This window comes from Natator depressus, chromosome 4 (genome assembly GCF_965152275.1).
Source record: "Natator depressus isolate rNatDep1 chromosome 4, rNatDep2.hap1, whole genome shotgun sequence".
NCBI lineage: Eukaryota > Metazoa > Chordata > Testudines > Cheloniidae > Natator > Natator depressus.
This window is the reverse complement of record NC_134237.1, coordinates 36,359,350-36,379,891: the sequence shown is the minus strand read 5'-3', so window position 1 is coordinate 36,379,891 and position 20,542 is coordinate 36,359,350. Positions and strand designations below refer to the sequence as shown.

At 38.9% G+C, this 20,542-nt stretch overlaps 1 protein-coding gene across 1 annotated transcript in view; it reads right to left on the bottom strand.

Moving 5' to 3' along the window:
* The window catches only part of UGT8 (UDP glycosyltransferase 8), a 74,619-nt gene that overhangs the window by 4,627 nt on the left and 49,450 nt on the right, over nucleotides 1–20,542 (bottom strand). Inside the window, exons 3-5 of the mRNA XM_074950014.1 lie at nucleotides 12,264–12,406; nucleotides 4,668–4,744; nucleotides 464–683 (exon numbers count right to left, since the gene is read on the bottom strand). Of these exons, the coding sequence (XP_074806115.1) occupies nucleotides 464–683; nucleotides 4,668–4,744; nucleotides 12,264–12,406 (440 nt within the window). The remainder of the gene's footprint in view (nucleotides 1–463; nucleotides 684–4,667; nucleotides 4,745–12,263; nucleotides 12,407–20,542) is intronic.

The window sequence follows — 20,542 nt, the reverse complement described above, 5'->3', positions numbered from 1 at the left end:
ATATTTAAATCTTTCTGTCAACACAGCAAAAAATGACCATTCTACATGTTACTACTGATTCACAGTGATTCCATCAAGACAGATATACAGATGCTTTGCTTTACAGAGAAGGATAAAGTGTGTGGGGAAAGGGCCTGAGAAATATAGGATTAATGGTCACGGATCTTCACCTGGTGACTGAACGTGCTAACAAGAAAAGTAAATGAGGATAATAATTTTTATATGGCAGATAGAGTACTAATTATTTGAAAGATTTGTCTGCATTATGTACAGGGCCACATTTTAAAGGATTGACTTTTTGTGTATCCATGATGCCTACATTTCTTTGTGCATATTGGACAACCAGGCAGGAACACAGCTGTGTGCAGAAATCTCTATTTGCATAAATATTTGTGCATTGAAATCCTCATCTACATAAAGATTTAACCTACAATGACAATTCAGAAAAAAAACATTTCCTTACCTGGGATCATTAATGACTTTCACCAGTGCTTCATATAGTTCATCCTCAGTAATTGTCTTCCAGTTTAATAATATTCCCATGCCTTTGGCCTGTACTCGGGTCATAGTATCATAGTGGTCTCCAAAGAGGGGAATTCCCACCACAGGCACTCCATGGTACATGGTTTCAAAAATACTGTTCAAACCACCATGGCTAAGGAAGGCTTTAATGTTAGCATGACCTACAGAGAGGAGAAGTGAAGTAAAGGAAAGAAAATGCTTTACAAACATGTATATTATGTATCATAAAATTACTGAAATTAGAAATAGAAAAGACAAATTACCACATTCAGCAACTCTTCCCAATCAAGTATTATTTGAATAGTGTGCTGTTTTAAACCCTTTCCCAGTTCATTGGTGAAATGAATACACAAAACCAGCTCCCTATTAGATGCCTCTCTCTGCCAAATTAATATATTGCCATTTATCATTATCCTTTGTTTCCAAGCCTCTGTTTTTGTCTAAACCAATTTGAATGATTTTTTCAAACAAGATTTTGTGAGGCACAGTATAAAATGGTTTAATAAATCTGAGTATATTGCAGCTCCTTTCAAGTTTCTATGACTTCAGTTCAGGAAAGCGCACGCAATTGCTTGAAGTTACATGTGTGCTCAAGTACCTTCTTGCATTTAGGCCTTAAAAATTTTGCAATCGATGTTTTCTCATTCCTTATAGTCCAACATACAAGATGGGGTATATTCAATAAAATGAAAATCTCATTTCATAACATGGTTTTAAATAACTAATATAAATGGTAAGTGTGATATTGAGGGATTCTGACTAGGTCGACTCCAGCAGACCCTGAAGTTATGTTCACATGGTAACCACAGAGCAGCACAAAGATGCACATTCCAGGTATCCTTTCCTCAGATTTCTGTTTAGAGTGGAAGGTATTACTGAGTGGTTTCAGGTTACACTGATTTGCTGGAAAAGTTGAAGGAATAATAGGACTGAATTGGAGCATCCTGTAAAGCCTTGTGTTTATTTTTAACTAAATAAAATATCAGTTTCATGAGGGACCAAAGCTGATTACTTTTAACTGACTGTTGTTGATTATTACCATTGGTACATACTAACTTAGCATTATAACCGAAACAAGGAGAGAACCCTTATTCCCAAGAATTCATAGAATCATAGAATATTAGGGTTGCAAGAGACCTCCGGATGTCATCTAATCTAATCCCCTTCTCAAATCAGGACCAACACCCACTAAATCGTCTCAGCCAAGGCTTTGTCAAGCGGGCCTTAAAAACCTCTAAGGATGGAGATTCTACCACCTCCCTAGGTAACCCATTCCAGTGCTTCACCACACTCCTAGTGAAATAGAGTTTCCTAATATCCAACCTAGACCTTCCCCACTGCAACTTGAGACCATTGCTTCTTGTTCTGTCATCTGCCACCACTGAGAACAGCCGAGCTCCATTCATAAAAAATAGGAGTCTTTAGTGTCAGAATAATTAATTTATTTGGAGTAAAATGGTCTGACTGTAACAGTAACAATATATTATTGTATTAAATAGAAGAATTTGACTCACTCAGTGCAATGTGGTTACCACAACAGAACTACTTTAGTTAAAACTCATTTGCCTCATCACTGCATTATAATTAATACTCTCTCTCTCTCACCCACCCATCCACCCACCCACACACACTTACTTACTTGCTTTTTAATAAGTTACTCCTCAGAATGAATCTTTAGACTGGCATTGTTTTGAAAACAACTTCTAGATAACCTAGAAGCAACCATAAGCTTTGACTGGGTCCTAAGCTCACCAGGGTTTCATACACTGTTGACACAAAGTGAAAAAGCTCATGGGAATAAATCTAAAACATTCTTTACAAATAAACTATTATGTCTGAGATACAGTTGTTTGACTTCTTATTTCTCAGGTGCTTAGATAACCCAGCAATGGCTTAATATCCTGATAAATAAACTGAGAGAGGTTATGCATTTGTAATCCACATCCTATGCCTGAAAATGCTTCTGTAGGAACAAGCTGCAAATATATAACTATATTGCCACACATACACATTCCTGAGGTTTCAATCAAGTGTGTGTGTGTGTGTGTGTGTGTGTTTCTGAATTTTCACTGAAAACATCAGCAAAGACTGCATATTTGAAGTGTTTGCTGGTAAAGCAAATATCATATAGTACTCAACTTACTAATAGTTATGGGTCAGCAGTGTTCCAAGATAGCATGATTGTAGCAAATTTCTACATAAGTAACTTCTCTTTTTAAAATATTATCTCATGATTGCATAGCTTTTGCAGTTATAAAGCTTTCTTCAGTGCGGTTGTCCCATTTATGAAGGCCACAAAGTACTGATTTTTTTTTTAAATCAGCTATGAAACTAAAAGAAATGTGAAATAAATCCTCTCTCTTGAGTCCTCTCAGACCTCTTGGAGGTGGACTAATGAAGTTCTATGAATGATCTACTACTTGGCCATCTTAGTTTTAATAGAACCAACCATTAGGGAAAGAAATAGAGATGAGATTGGGGAAGGAGAGAAGGACAGTGATCTTATAGACCTCAGCAACTCTGACCAAGAGGATGGTCTGGACTCAAGACAGAAGCTTTAAAGCAGACTTTATTGGGGTTCTCTTTCATCCCAACTTAAGCAAGGAATTTGTGTCTTCTCTGTTATATTATGTACATATAGGTTTCCCCTTGCTCAGATGTGGCCTGATCCACAGCCCATTGAATTCAATAGGAGTTTTTCTACAGATTTCAAAGGCTTTGGATCAGGACTATGTTTCGTTGGAATGATAAAGGGATTTATACTGAGGTAAAAGGAATAAAGCATGTAACATATTATAAGCTCTTTGGGGCAAGGAATATAATTTGGTTTTGTGCTTATATAGAGCCCACCTCTAGCCACTAGCCTCTAGCCACTACCCACTACCACAATACAAATAATAAATGCATAAATAAAATAATAATAATTTATTGATTTACACTTTATCTGACTAGGGAAGACAGTGAACAGCCACTGTAGATACACCTGACTTAGTTTAGCCTTTGTATTTAAGAAAAATAATTGTTTAATTTTGAGGAACAGCCATGGCCACGTAAAGGGTGGTGACTTTACACGACAGTCCAGGCACGTGCATTTGGGGAGGAGTTAAAAAACATAGGAGATGGGGAATGTTTTATGTAAGAGAAACTGCCAGATGACTGAAAGGATGAATTTAATGAATTCATCAAATTTTGTGTTTGGGTATTCCTGGGTGGTTTTCCAAGTGGTACAAATTCTCTTGCAGAATTTTGGCCAATAAAAGTCACTGACTGAGTCAAAGCCATGATTTTTTTCAGTTATTGACCTGTTCATTGGGAACATCAGTACTATCTTTGCAGCAATCCAACTGTCAGACACCACAGATGTTGTAAGTGCTTAACTAAAGATGACACAGTCTTTCGTTCCTTTGGAGTCCCTAATTTCAAGTCATTTGATTATTTAACCAAAAATGAATAAGTCTTTCAACTATTATGACAACCAAATTATAATAATAACCAATTTACCTTAGTTAGCACTTTATATACTCAAAGAGCTGTACAAACATTAACCAATCAATTACCACTTTAGTGATGGGGAATCTGAGGAAAGATAGCAGGACCTTGTCTTTAGTGTCATAATGTTCTGAAAAAGTTTTCCTTGAGATTTTAAACACTGAAATCAATTAGGTTTTGGTTTGTTGTAAATTATTAGCACGAGAAGTCCTCCAGATAAGTGGGATATTTAAATTTTCAAATTTTAAAGATTTGGATTTTGTTGAAACTCCCCCACCCAAAAAGCCAGCAAACATGTAAAACAAGCAAACAAATCCCTCTAGGTTGAGAACCACCATGGAAAATTTACAGCTGGAATGGAGAATTTTTCAGAAAGTTGTAAGCAACTGAAAATGGAAGTCTTCAGTTATATTCTCAATACATGACAAACTTCACTAATTAGCACAGGATTATTACTTTTCTTTTGCACTCAGAGCATAAAAAGTGGCTTATTTACCTTGAGATTATTCTGAGTTCTACATTCTTACAGCACTATTTCTGGTACAGAAGTTTATTGTTTTAAAATAACAAATGTTACAGCACTGTCATCTGCATATACCTTGATTTTTTTTTGATTTTTTTTTAAAAAGCAGGCTTTCACCACATTGTGTACTCACCAAGGAGGTCATTTTGTGGTAACCATTCTCTGAGTTTTGTATTGTTTCCTAAATTCCTTGGCTTGCTTCCTGAAAACCTAAAATGCACAGCAGACAGCAATCTTTCAAAATAAATTCTCAAAAGTTCTGAAATTGATAGACTTGAAACACACATTCAAACCAAATGATCCCTGAATATTAAAAAAAAAGTCAGTCACATGGGGAAAGGATTTATTTATGTACCATTACATGGAATTGGAGTTGTGTCAGCAGGTCAGATAGTTCCAATGGTACAAAGTAATGATCAATAACTACAGAGTAATTTCACAAAAAGAAAAGGAGTACTTGTGGCACCTTAGAGACCAACCAATTTATATGAGCATAAGCTTTAAGCTTTAAGCTTATGCTCATATAAATTGGTTAGTCTCTAAGGTGCCACAAGTACTCCTTTTCTTTTTGCGAATACAGACTAACACGGCTGTTACTCTGAAAAGAGTAATTTCAGTTATTTAGTTTTCCTACACTCTGGCTGCCAGATAGATATGTATGTCTGATTTGCGTAATGGCAGTATAGTTTTTTATTTAATACCCATACAATCGACAAATCCCTGTGTGATGCTGTATGACTGAAACATGTCCATTTATATAATTGATATTGCCACTGTTAGACAATTGCAACAAATCTTGTACAAAGTATGTCATGTAAGGTGTCAATAGAAAAGCTATGATTTGCTAAAGATGATCTGTTTAAATCCATATATCTTCTCTGTATATGAAGTTATGAATATTGGCTATAGATCTATATCCCATATGTGTTTGTTCCGGGGGAAGACCCACCAGGTAAAATCTTCATTGAAGCCAAAAAGCTTTGTGTTGATGGCCATTCAAAAGCAATTGACTCTCACAAGGTGCATAGAAGAAGCTCATCCAACCCAGCAAATCTTCCTGTGGATGCCTTAGCCTCCAAGTGGGCAATGGCTGCTCCTGTGAGCCATCAAAGCAATGTAAGAGTATGTGACTTGACATCTGACCTTGGACTCCATCTTTTGCCTGTAATTTTCGGCGAACTGAGACTGTGAGCTTTGTTGAGATAGTAAAATTCCAGTCACAAGGGATAGGGTATATAAGACCCTGGAAACATCTCCATTTTGTCTTCATTTCCTGCTTCATTCCTCTGAACTGGATTTCTATCTAACAAGGAAGCTCTAAACAAGGATTTTTGAGTAATTGAGTAATTAATTTTTGAGTAAATCCCAAGCCATTTGAGTAATTTCCAGAGAGACTTTTGCAAACAAGCACTTTATTCCATCACTGCTTCAAATCTGATATAAGAACTTTGCACTCACTTGTGTGTATGATTTCCGTCACCATTTTAATTCTCCTCTTCTTTCTTTATAAATAAACCTTTGGATTTTAATTACTAAAGGATTGGCAACAGCATGATTATTAGGTAAGATCTGAGTTATATATTGACCTGGGTATGTGGCTGATCTCTTGAGATCAAAAAAACCCTTTGTCTGATTAAACTGGTTATCAATAGCCACTCATCGTAAAATTTAGTGTCTGGGTGGTGAATAAGTGCTGGAATGCCTAAGGAGACTGCATTTTTGACTTCTTGTTAACTGGTGTTAACCGGAGACAGAAGTTTACTTTTTTTAATGGATTGGTATAATCTAATGATAGAATAACCACCAGTTTTGGGGGTGAGTCTGCATTATTTCTCAGCAGTTTGTCCTGAATCTGGTATTCTCAGCTGTGACCCCTCAGCCACGGTGTATCCCTAATACTCTGATTAGCTGAAGTCTATTATTAAATAGAGCAGAAGGTTTGTATAATCTCTCTATGGGCATTTTGTTGAATAAGAAAATATTAATAAAGCTATTCTGACTGGCTACTACTATGTAAATCCCTCTACTCAGAACTCCCCATCAACATATCCACAACAAACACAGCTCAATGTGTGACTTCCCTTTGCAATCATGCAACCTCCCCTAGGTCCTGACAATAAAAACTATTTAAAAGGAATTACTATCAGTGGTAAGAGGGGAGAGAGGGCTAAGTCTTCCCCCCGGGGCAAAAATCTAATACAAAGACTTTTGGCGCATACAGGGAATCAGAACTAGAGGCAGCCATATTTACTGTGGCTAAGACTTTCAATGGCAGTTGGGTGTCTTAACTCCCTTAAACTGATCTGAAAATCCCAACCTGTAGGAATATGGATTGGGAATTATGAAGGTGCTTAGGGATTTATAGCAGTCAATCATAACACATTTAATAGAGGGAAGAGAGAAAGCACAGCATAACAACTACTTGGGGAAGCTCCAAGTTTGCTCAGCCACGTCTTGGGTTAAGGACTTTTGATTTCAGAGTTTATTTCACCCAGAATATAGTTATTAGTTGGAAAAGAAGGAATACCCTCATGTTATCAGTTAAATAAATAATACATCATTTTATGGCTTACACTATTTAGGCTGCACATTCTGTGCATTTCTTTAAAAACTATGCTATTTACCAAAATATATATAAAGTAAAAAATAAACTATGTCATGGTCTTTGGCTACAATTTGATGGAGAATATAGGGAAGCAATAAAAGAGATTTACCTAACAGTAATTTCATTTATCATACTTCTTCTCTTTTCCCATTTAACACAGAAAAGAGTAATGACAAGCAGAAGTATGTTTCCACTTAACAGGAATTAAAAAGGTCAGTTATACAAGACACAGCTTCTTCTTCGGCTATCCCTTGATGTGAAGATGATATCTGCCAAGGGGGTTCATTGGTGAGTTTTTAAGTGCATGAGGAGCCCAATTCTTGCCCTGCAGATTTTCCCACAGGAGTGACAGATGTAATCTTGGAGGAGACATAGTTGTTGGCTGGACTGTTGTGCCCTTTCTTTCCTCCTTTGTCACTTCTCTGTCTCATGAGCATGTCTGTTATCCTCAAAGTGAGCTGTGTCTTGGTGTAAGGTGTGGTGCCATTGTGTTCTGTTCCGCGCCAAGTCCTCCCAGTTTGTTGGGTTGATGTCCCCATTTTTAAGATGTACTTTCACTACGTCTTTGAAACGCTTCCACTGCCCTCCGCACAGCACACCCATTTCAAACTCAGGAAGAGACTTCCATAGGTGAATGATCAGAAGAACATGGGTATGTAAAGTAAAATTCCTAAATTCGTATTTAGGCACATAATTAATTAAGTAGCCTGATTTTCTAAAGTGCTGAGGACTTAGCAGCTCCCAGTAAAGCCAGTGGGAGAACCTGGATGTTCAGCTCTTCTGAAATCAGTTCACTTACTTGAGTGTTAAAAACTCAAGTGGAGACCATGACAAACAAGAAAACAGTAAATAATTTCTCTTGCTATTCATCTCTTTTTCACCCATCCCACAAAAGAAAAAAAATTACTGGACCAGCACACTTGTAATATTGCACCAAAAGCCATTTAGTAGAGATTAGCTTGTAAAAAGATTTGGTCAAAATAGTCTTTTTTTTCACCCTGCAAAAATGTTGATGAAAAATAGCAGCAAAATCATTTTTACAGACCTTTTCAACTGAAAATTTCAACTTTTCATTAAAAAAATTAAAACCAAAAGAATTTCAGTTTTTGACCTATTTTTTCTTCATCTTCTAGTGAAAACTAAATATTTGACATGGAACGCAGGCACCTTACATACACACATGAGTGTAATTGAAAACCCAGTTTTCTGTTGAAAAACTGTTTTGACAGAAAGTTCTCTATCAGCTCTACTTGTAAAGCTTGTGCAAGGATAATGATGATACCCAGTAAGTAGCCCTGATAATTTTCTGCAAAGAGGACGCAGTCCTTCTCTTCCCAGGAGAGGATACACTATGCATAATGAAAAGACAATGTTCCTATTCGGAAACACCTAAAACAATCATATTCACCCTATCTATGCAACTGTGAACCCATAATAAAGGTAATTATATTCAGACTACCAAAAAATCCCCCTTCAGTGTCAGTTGGTTAAGGTTTACTTGTTCACCTCCTGTCCTAAACTATTGCATAGTGTTAAGTTGTCATATTTCACTCCAAGAGCTGATGCATTTCTTTGGCCGGGGGAGTGATTCCAATTTCTAAAGCATTTAATATATCCTTCTGTCTGAATGATATTGTGTGAACTTTAGTATTTTTATTATGGACTCATCTGACTGTTGAAAATAACAAGCAAAAGCTTGTATTTGGTTTTCAGTTTTTTCAATCTATAAAAATTGTATTTGGAGAGTGTTAACTCCTCTACAATAAAATTCCCAGGAAAGAGCAATAAAACCAAAAGCTACTGGTGGTTAATAAGAAAATGTGAATGTAAAGGATGAAAGGAGGAGGCAGGAGGCAAAAAAAAAAAAGCATATCTGTTGAAAAAAGGTAAATATGAGAAGACAGTTCAACCAACATCACAGATTTTGTAGGGATTTCAACACTATTAAATATTCGGTACCGATATTTTGGTACCCTGAAAGAACAATTGTTGAATCCCTTGTTAAGACTACCCAATAAAACATTGTCTGGCAAGGCTCAAAGAGAATCTTCTATCTGTAACTTCTTGCAAGAAGTTGTCCTTCAGGAATTGGATTGCCCTGACCACAATGCTGACTTCAGATAAAATGGGTACGCTGTCCCAACTCTGTGGACTCCAAAAGATGCAAATGGGGATGAGAGATGGAAAAAGATGAGTAAAAGACTGACAAGGTAAGTACTACAGCAGTTTAAGTTCTGGATCTGCTGTCAGGACAAGTAGCAATCATTCCTAAGAGATAGGGGGCAGGTTATGTTAAAGGCCAAGAGGGTTTTGCAACCACTCAGTAGAATCAGAATCCTAGTGGTTCTGTAATATATGTTAGGCAGCTACGATCCACATACAGTGAATCAAGCCATGATCCAAGCCCTGTAAAGCCAATTTAGGGGAAGCCCTGGCTTGAGGCACTCTCCCTTCCATGGATAAGAAACTCTGCTATAAATTCTTATGCCTGCTGGGTTTTCCTTTCTCACTTCTCTCTTTTCTTTCTTCTAGTTTTTATCCATGAGGTCTAGAAACAAAGACATAAACCTAGAGAAGACAGGTGAGATGCGTGACAGTGGATCTTTATGCTTGCAGGCAAAAAAGAATGAGGAAGAAGAGAGTTGCTAGTTCAGTGATAGCAGCCTTGACTGACAACTCATTTGCCTCCGACCTTCCCTCATTAAGATGAATGGCAATCAGATATGCATGTTCAAAAATGCATGATAATATCTGCATTGATTCTAAGGGCTGGTGTTTGTATGTTCTGAACAACAAAATGTTTTATGAGGATAACAGTAGCTGCTACTATGATTGCTCCCCAGGATATGACCAAAATGTTACCTTTCAAAACACCAATTCGTTATCGTCATATAAACAATTGATAAGAACATTTTTGGAGGAGAATAAGGATGGCCCTTGCTGAAATACACTGGACTCAGATGAAGCCTTTTGAAAGGACAGTATCAAAAATATATACTTTTGTTTTTTTAAGAAATATCTTCACTATACTGCAGTCTCTGGTTCCCATAAGCCAGGTGGACAACATCATAAATACTTTCCTCCCAGGATTAACAGTGGGCCAGTGGGAGCATAAATATCCCTTTTGCAGGACTAGGGCCAAAATAGTGTTTTGAATAATGGTGAGTAGTGAGATATGCAGAATCCTGCAACCACACTTCACATACTATACTATTTTTACCGTGCTTTACTCTTTGATTATTCTGTAATTACAAATGTGTGTGTGTGTGGGATGACTTGCAGAATCTGTTTATGTACAGCTGATGAATTCTGTTTGCTGTTGGGTACGCTCTCTAAGTATCTTTATCAAGCTGAAAAATCCATTTTGAATGTGGGGTTTTATCTCCATGTTGGGCTGAAATTCCAAGGGCAGTGGCTCAGGGCTAACAATAGAGGATTATTAAATCTTGATGGTTCTTTATACAAACAGAAGAATCCTACACAAAATTCTGGCCCCTGCCCAGGAGAACTAATTTGCCAGGAAAGAGGTCACCTGGCAACAAGTCAGCTGGTAGGGGTCTGTGATCACCTAAGGAGGCTGATCAGGGAGTCTCCTGACATAGGAGACTGGGAGGTTTCTGCCCTGGGAGAAAGGGCAGAGCTGGTCTATTCTGTGTCCTTGTCCATTTTCACCGGCTCAAGCTGAAATTAACTGCTGCAGGAACCTCCAGCCTTCTTGAACACCAACAGTTCCCTAAGGGAAGGGTGAGTTAGAGTGAGAAGCATTATGCTCGGGCTGTTTGTTGTTTTCTAAATAATCTGTGCCCTCTTGGTGTCTTGTCTCTTACGGGCAATTATGTTTTAGAATACTGTGCAGTCTGTCACTTTTGACACAAAAATAAAATTTCAACATAAAGAAAGGGACGGGAGGGGCCAGAACACTGGATCACTGTGTTCAATGCTGTTTAGTAATAATAATAATAATAATTAATAATACATAATACATAAAGCATACATAACTACAAATGTTCATTAAACATGACAGCAGGAACAACAGCTACCAGAAGACAATGAAATGTTCCACTCCTGGAGAAGGGCAATTTGATATATTTGAAATAAAGTGCTGCTCCCTCATACTGAGCAGACTCCAGAAAGGAGATTCAGGATTATTATTATTAATTTCCTGTTCTAAATTGTTGTGTTGCACTGCTGTGAGCTGTTAAACTTTTGCATTCAACAAAAGTGCTGTCACGGATAGTAAAGGAGTGGCTCTCTAGCTCAAACCAGGAGATGCTAGAACTGCAGAATTTCTCACCCGCTCCTACCTAACTATTGTTACACAGCAAGCTAAGGAATTCAAGTACCTATGGATAAGTCTGAGATCTGGGGGAGATGGTGAGAATGCCTTATGCTTAGACAGAGGAGTCTCCACATCCATGGGATCTCCTAATCACTCCAGTCAAGCAAAGGGAGAGATATTTCTCTTTCCTTCTTTGTGTTTAACAGGCAAGATAAAGACAAGGATGAGGGGCAATACAAAAAACAGGGACCTGCAGGCAAGGAAGACAGACAGATTGAAACAAATGGAGACAAAGGAGTGAGAGAGAGAGAGAGAGAGAAAGTTCAGAGAACAGGAATTTCCTACCTTAACAAAGGTTCTTGTTCACACACAGCCCCCCTTTCTCCTTCCTTCCTGTCATGTTTGTTTCCCTGGCCCCATCCCCAACATGAAGTCAATAGGATAATGTCATTCCCAATTCCTAATATGAGGTCTTTAGCTAGCAGTGATGTTTAAAAGCCTCAAATGTTATACATACGCTCACAAAGTTCTCATATTGCTCTATCTTTTTTTCTGGCTTACATCCCAGTGCTTGAATATAATCTGAACTGCACTCTGCTAGGAGACTGCTGTGTTTCTGACTACAAGGACAGTGCTGCAAATCCTGCTTCTGTGAGAAAGTGGGGAGGGAGGTTAAGAAAGGGCAACAAATATCACCTTTCATGAAAGAATTAAGTCCCTCCTGCTATCCTGCCTATCTACATTGTGTGTCCCAAATTCAATTTGCCTCCAAACCAGGACAGCCCAAATATGCAGTAAGAAACCTTCAAATCTACCTCAAACACATATTATACTGTAGTTCTTACCTCCAGATAACCCTCTGAGGAAGCCTTGCCAAGGCATATGCTAATTTATTTGCTATGTCTTCTGACAAATATTTCACTCCAGCTCCAAATGAGACAAGGACAAAGCCATTTTCATTAGCACCATTCACCCATGTTTGAAGATCCTGTTGAAACAAAAATTTGCACTAAGCATCGTAAAACAAGCATCAGAATAAAATTACCATTGCATACTGGAAATTTGTCTGTCAGTCACTGAACAGCTTAGCAGTGCTTCACGAGGCATTTGAATTTTGGAAATTAGGTGGTATAATAACCTAGTGATTCAGACTACAAAACTGATATTTTGAAAGTTATTAATATTAAATTTCTCCCCAGTTTGGGTTTAATTAAAGCCTTTATATTAACAGCCAATATCACAGGTCAAGAGATTCTTTCCTAATTTGTTAAGGTAACAAATATCGTTTACATAGAGAAGCAGACTTGTATCTGATCTCAGATAGATAGGTACACATAGCTGCGTATTTTGAAAAATCAGCTCATGTGCATGCAAATGCATAAGAACAAGATATATGCAACATATGAATAAAGCCCTAAACAAAACTCCAGAATACGAGGTTTGGCCTTAACCAAAGAAGGGAAGGAACTGTAAATAGAGGGGGTTTTTAAAGGGAAAAGATATGTTATTAGGTTGCTATAAGTACAAAAGAGTAGAGAACTAGGGATTTGGAGAAACAGATAATTTCTTCTTATAAAACTGGCGTTAACAGTACTGAACAACAAAATGTTCACTTCACCAGCCATTTTATTTTTGGTAATCACTAGGAATAGCCAGATCCTAGGCTTAGATACTTCTTTACCTTTGAACTTCACTGAACGCCTCTTTAGTTTATTTAGATAGCCATGCGCAGCATTCCAAAGACATAAAATAACAATATTATAAAATAACACTGCCCCAAAACAAACAAACAAAACCTTCTACACAAGTTAAAAACCGAAGCTGAAATCTTGACACCACTGAAGTCAAAGGCAAACCCCGCACTGACTGCAATTAAACCAGAATTTCACTATGAAGACTATATTAAAATATACAAATATACCAAAGGCAAATTTCTTCAGTTCTGTCACTAGAGTACATATAGGATACAAGATATATAATATGTAAATAGTCAGTTTTCTTACACTGTACTCATATGTTTTACCACTGTTTCTTTAGTTCCTCTAATGTTCTCTAAACAGCAAGCCGCTTATAATGCATTTCTGCAGAACTCCTTCATGCAAAAACTATATACACCTCTAACAAGCAATGTAACAGTGGAAGAGGTGAAAGTGCACATAACTTTTATCGCTTAGGAATTTAACAGGTTTTCAGATTCACCCTGCAGTGTAAGCTAATAAAAGTTGTGTATCTGCAATGAATTACATGAGGAAATATGCTGTCAGATTAAAAAAAATTAATTATCCTAACATTACCTACTGAAAGAACAGTAGCACAGACTGAGATGCCTTCTCTAGTACATAGCACAATTAAAGACTTGTAATTACTGCACAAGCACCCATTCATCTCCAGGTTAAGCCAGATTCTGCCCCTCAGAATTTCAGGGCACAGGGCTTCCAATAATGGAAAGTATGTCCATGTCTCAACACAACACCTCTCCACCAAGGGATGCACAGATAATCTGCCCATCCCCCAAAACAGGTGGCACTGGCCGGGAAGAGGGCATGGCCCAGTTGCCTAAGGGAATGATCCAGTACCTCCATTAATGAACCCAAATAAGAATTAAATAAGCCCTCCCCTAGGCATGCCAGTAGCTCAGAAAGCAGTGAGGTAATCTGTGCCCACTAGGCATTAGACATCCTTGTTTTACTGTGGGACATTCACCTGCCTACGGGGAGAGATATTTACATTTTGAAAATGTTTTAGGTAATAACACTGTCACATTCTCAGTCAATGGAGAAGCCAGTCTCCAATAGTTGTATCAAATAAATTTAATTTGCTGATCACTAGAGGCAATTAGAAGGTGAGGAGAGAATGAACAATACAACACATGCTACCTTTTATTAAGACAAGGTCATTTTCACTTTCCAATGCATTGCAAGTAGCAGTCCATCTGTAATCTACTGTGTAAGGAGGCGAAGGAGACAGTACTTCTTCCACAATCAGCAGAACGTTATGGCACTGGCTGGAACTTTCAATGGTTATATTTGCAAAGCAGTATCAAAACTTTTATGAAAGGTAAAATTTCAATGGCTAATAATTGTATTGGATGCTACATGAAATGTTAATTGCTACTTTTCAAATATAATATATTACCATAGAAGCATGTGACAGAAAATACTACTGATATTAAAGAAGAGCTGCAATAGAATGTTCCCCAAACAATTCATCATAATGGATATCAGAATGGTTCCACAACACATCAGTCACTTGCTGGAAAGGATTTTAGTCATAAGAAAAACAGCAACAGTATTAATGTTTATTTTCACCAACAAGTAAGGTGAAATCATTGCTCTACTGAATTCAGTGCGAGGTTTGCCATTGGCTTCAATAGAGTCAGGATTGCACTCTTCGTTTTTAATACAATAAGCAAAAACCTGTTAGCAGCTTCAGATAATTAATATTAAAAAAGTAATTTTAAAATACAGCTGGTGTGTGGAATCACAGAAACTGTCAGATTTTTTTGGATGGAATTTTGTGCAGAAAGTCTTCCAGAGTTCAGAATAGGACACACTCCTCCCGAGAAGAACACAAAAGAGATATTAAGTAATTTGTCCTGTTCTTGTTATAGTCAGCAAAAAACTTATAAGGTCAAGCTGGTGTTTGTATAAACAAAAGGAAGGAAGCACAGGAAAATTCCTTATTGATTGATCCCGGTTTTTGATGCACGGTGTAAAATAATCAAATGAAATGTATAGTATTAGTTTTCACTGGAATTCTGTTTTCTTCCATTACAGGTCATCTGCCTATTTACTGTAACAGTTAAACTATAAAAAAAGAGACAGCAAAATTTGAACCCCTCAGTTGACTTTGTTGAAATAAAGTTTATATAACCCCAAGCCGGCAGATAAAACTTCCCAAGAACACTGTGATAGCAAAGCCCTGCAGAGTCAGAGTAAAAACATCTCTGTAGATCAGAAAAAGAAGAGTTGCTAGCTAAACAGAAATCCAAAACAAACTTGAGAACAATGTCATCAGGATATCAAGAAAAGGTAGATAAGACCAGGAGGCCAGTGTGCTAAATAGACTTGCCTTTTGCTTTTGGAAACACAAACTCAAATCCTATTGAGATCCTAACTGACGTCAGGCAGTGCTATAAACTGATACCAATGCCTTACAGATATCCTAGTCTTCAGAATGCTATTTGATTTCTTGGAACCATGATTCATTGCTATTTTCATACAGACTTATTATAAGACCCACAATTACAATTCCCACACAGCAATAGGAAATGGGCATGAGAATTGAGTAAAAGGAAAATCAAGTGGGCTGTTTACACTGTGCAGCTTGTTCTGTCAACAGCAGCCCAAACGGCATAAATATAATTTACTATCATATTAGGACACAAGACCACAAAAACTAATATCTAATAAAATACAAAATGTGTACCAGTAGCCAGTGAACTGCCTCCTGCTACACAATGCAAAAATTATTTCAATTTTCTGAAGAACGCCTCTTTGAGTCACATCTTGCCACTTAACCATATTTTTTCCCTTGACTTCCTGATTCATTTTTGTTTGGGGGTCTGCATTTCTTCCGCGACTGTTACTGTATCCATTAGCCTCCATGCTGACTCTAACACTTTTAATTTCTATACTTTGATCTTTTTGACTACTTTCCTCATTTTTTGGAAGCCCTCCTTTTTAAATTTTAGTGTTGCAGAGCTAATTTTTGGTATAATTCTTCCCTTGAAAATGTTGAACTTAATTAAATTGTGAAAAGAAAAAAGAAAAGGAGTACTTGTGGCACCTTAGAGACTAACCAGTTTATTTGAGCATGAGCTTTCGTGAGCTACAGCTCACTTCATCGGATGCATAGCATATCGTGGAAACTGCAGAAGACATTATATACACACAGAGACCATGAAACAAAACTTCCTCCCACCCCACTCTCCTGCTGGTAACAGCTTATCTAAAGTGATCATCAAGTAGGGCCATTTCCAGCACAAATCCAGGTTTTCTCACCCTTCCCCTCCCCCCCCCCACACACACACATACAAACTCACTCTCCTGCTGGTAATAGCCCATCCCTCTTTGAAACCTCTCTTTATAATGCGCATGATAATCAAGGTGGGTCATTTCCAGCACTAATTCAGGTTTTCTCACCCCCTCCCCCCCCACACACCCCCCTCCAAAAACCACACACACAAACTCACTCTCCTGCTGGCAATAGCTCATCTTACAACGTGCACAGCAATAATCCAAGTTTAACCAGAACGTCTTGGGGGGGGTTGTAGGAAAAAAACAAGGGGAGATAGGCTACCTTGCATAATGACTTAGCCACTCCCAGTCTCTATTCAAGCCCAAATTAATAGTATCCAATTTGCAAATGAATTCCAATTCAGCAGTTTCTCGCTGGAGTCTGGATTTGAAGTTTTTTTGCTTTAAGATAGCGACCCTCATGTCTGTGATTGCGTGACCAGAGAGATTGAAGTGTTCTCCGACTGGTTTATGAATGTTATAATTCTTAACATCTGATTTGTGTCCATTTATTCTTTTACGTAGAGACTGTCCAGTTTGACCAATGTACATGGCAGAGGGGCATTGCTGGCACATGATGGCATATATCACATTGGTGGATGTGCAGGTGAACGAGCCTCTGATAGTGTGGCTGATGTTGTTAGGCCCTGTGATGGTGTCCCCTGAATAGATATGTGGGCACAGTTGGCAACGGGCTTTGTTGCAAGGATAGGTTCCTGGGTTAGTGGTTCTGTTGTGTGGTATGTGGTTGTTGGTGAGTATTCGCTTCAGGTTGGGGGGCTGTCTGTAGGCAAGGACTGGCCTTTCTCCCAAGATTTGTGAGAGTGTTGGGTCATCCTTCAGGATAGGTTGTAGATCCTTAATAATGCGTTGGAGGGGTTTTAGTTGGGGGCTGAAGGTGACGGCTAGTGGCGTTCTGTTATTTTCTTTGTTAGGCCTGTCCTGTAGTAGGTGACTTCTGGGAACTCTTCTGGCTCTATCAATCTGTTTCTTCACTTCCGCAGGTGGGTATTGTAGTTGTAAGAATGCTTGATAGAGATCTTGTAGGTGTTTGTCTCTGTCTGAGGGGTTGGAGCAAATGCGGTTGTATCGCAGAGCTTGGCTGTAGACGATGGATCGTGTGGTGTGGTCAGGGTGAAAGCTGGAGGCATGTAGGTAGGAATAGCGGTCAGTAGGTTTCCGGTATAGGGTGGTGTTGATGTGACCATCGTTTATTAGCACTGTAGTGTCCAGGAAGTGGATCTCTTGTGTGGACTGGACCAGGCTGAGGTTGATGGTGGGATGGAAATTGTTGAAATCATGGTGGAATTCCTCAAGGGCTTCTTTTCCATGGGTCCAGATGATGAAGATGTCATCAATATAGCGCAAGTAAAGTAGGGGCATTAGGGGACGAGAGCTGAGGAAGCGTTGTTCTAAATCAGCCATAAAAATGTTGGCATACTGTGGGGCCATGCGGGTACCCATAGCAGTGCCGCTGATCTGAAGGTATACATTGTCCCCAAATGTAAAATAGTTATGGGTAAGGACAAAGTCACAAAGTTCAGCCACCAGGTTAGCCGTGACATTATCGGGGATAGTGTTCTTGATGGCTTGTAGTCCATCTTTGTGTGGAATGTTGGTGTAGAGGGCTTCTACATCCATAGTGGCCAGGATCCATCCATTGGGGACAATGTATACCTTCAGATCAGCGGCACTGCTATGGGTACCCGCATGGCCCCACAGTATGCCAACATTTTTATGGCTGATTTAGAACAACGCTTCCTCAGCTCTCGTCCCCTAACGCCCCTACTTTACTTGCGCTATATTGATGACATCTTCATCATCTGGACCCATGGAAAAGAAGCCCTTGAGGAATTCCACCATGATTTCAACAATTTCCATCCCACCATCAACCTCAGCCTGGTCCAGTCCACACAAGAGATCCACTTCCTGGACACTACAGTGCTAATAAACGATGGTCACATCAACACCACCCTATACTGGAAACCTACTGACCGCTATTCCTACCTACATGCCTCCAGCTTTCACCCTGACCACACCACACGATCCATCGTCTACAGCCAAGCTCTGCGATACAACCGCATTTGCTCCAACCCCTCAGACAGAGACAAACACCTACAAGATCTCTATCAAGCATTCTTACAACTACAATACCCACCTGCGGAAGTGAAGAAACAGATTGATATAGCCAGAAGAGTTCCCAGAAGTCACCTACTACAGGACAGGCCTAACAAAGAAAATAACAGAACGCCACTAGCCGTCACCTTCAGCCCCCAACTAAAACCCCTCCAACGCATTATTAAGGATCTACAACCTATCCTGAAGGATGACCCAACACTCTCACAAATCTTGGGAGAAAGGCCAGTCCTTGCCTACAGACAGCCCCCCAACCTGAAGCGAATACTCACCAACAACCACATACCACACAACAGAACCACTAACCCAGGAACCTATCCTTGCAACAAAGCCCGTTGCCAACTGTGCCCACATATCTATTCAGGGGACACCATCACAGGGCCTAACAACATCAGCCACACTATCAGAGGCTCGTTCACCTGCACATCCACCAATGTGATATATGCCATCATGTGCCAGCAATGCCCCTCTGCCATGTACATTGGTCAAACTGGACAGTCTCTACGTAAAAGAATAAATGGACACAAATCAGATGTTAAGAATTATAACATTCATAAACCAGTCGGAGAACACTTCAATCTCTCTGGTCACGCAATCACAGACATGAGGGTCGCTATCTTAAAGCAAAAAAACTTCAAATCCAGACTCCAGCGAGAAACTGCTGAATTGGAATTCATTTGCAAATTGGATACTATTAATTTGGGCTTGAATAGAGACTGGGAGTGGCTAAGTCATTATGCAAGGTAGCCTATCTCCCCTTGTTTTTTTCCTACAAACCCCCCCCAAGACGTTCTGGTTAAACTTGCATTATTGCTGTGCACATTGTAAGATGAGCTATTGCCAGCAGGAGAGTGAGTTTGTGTGTGTGGTTTTTGGAGGGGGGTGTGTGGGGGGGGAGGGGGTGAGAAAACCTGGATTAGTGCTGGAAATGACCCACCTTGATTATCATGCGCATTATAAAGAGAGGTTTCAAAGAGGGATGGGCTATTACCAGCAGGAGAGTGAGTTTGTATGTGTGTGCGGGGGCGGGGGGGAGGGTGAGAAAACCTGGATTTGTGCTGGAAATGGCCCTACTTGATGATCACTTTAGATAAGCTGTTACCAGCAGGAGAGTGGGGTGGGAGGAAGTTTTGTTTCATGGTCTCTGTGTGTATATAATGTCTTCTGCAGTTTCCACGATATGCTATGCATCCGATGAAGTGAGCTGTAGCTCACGAAAGCTCATGCTCAAATAAACTGGTTAGTCTCTAAGGTGCCACAAGTACTCCTTTTCTTTTTTCTTTTTACGAATACAGACTAACACGGCTGTTACTCTGAAACCTGTAATTAAATTGTGGTAATTTTTATGTAATGGCTCAACTTAACCATTTCCTGTGTGTTGTTTAGGGCTAAATTGAGAATAGCCTCTCCTTCTTGTGTGCTCTAGAGCAAGCTGTTCCAGAAACAGTAATGTGAGGTGTTGTGTAAGGTGCATCTTTAAACCTGTCCAATTGTGACACATGACCAGTTCATATATTGTTAGTTAAAGTCATCCATTGTTATTGTTTTATAAGACTTAGAGGTCTTTTTTACTTCCCTTGAGATTGTGCACTCAGATGGCCTTTTCTGATCAGGAGGCCAGTGATATAACTCTATTAGTATATATGTATTCTTATAATTGGGATTTTTCTAAATACCCAAAGTACAAGACAGCATGTCAGAGGATCTCTGTTCTATTTTTACCTCAGCTGGTAATTTAAACTCTTTATGCCTCAGTTTCACCACAGAGAGAATGGACATTAGAATACCAACCTTACAAAGATTTTTGAGGCTTTATTAAAGAATTAATTAACATCTGAAAAGCACTTTGAGATCTTATGAAAGGCACTAGAGAAATGCAAAGTATTGTGTTCAGAACTAGAGAGAAAGAGAGACCACAGGAACTTTGCATTGCTTATACTTCGGGCCTTATAGAAGTCACAGCCCATTTT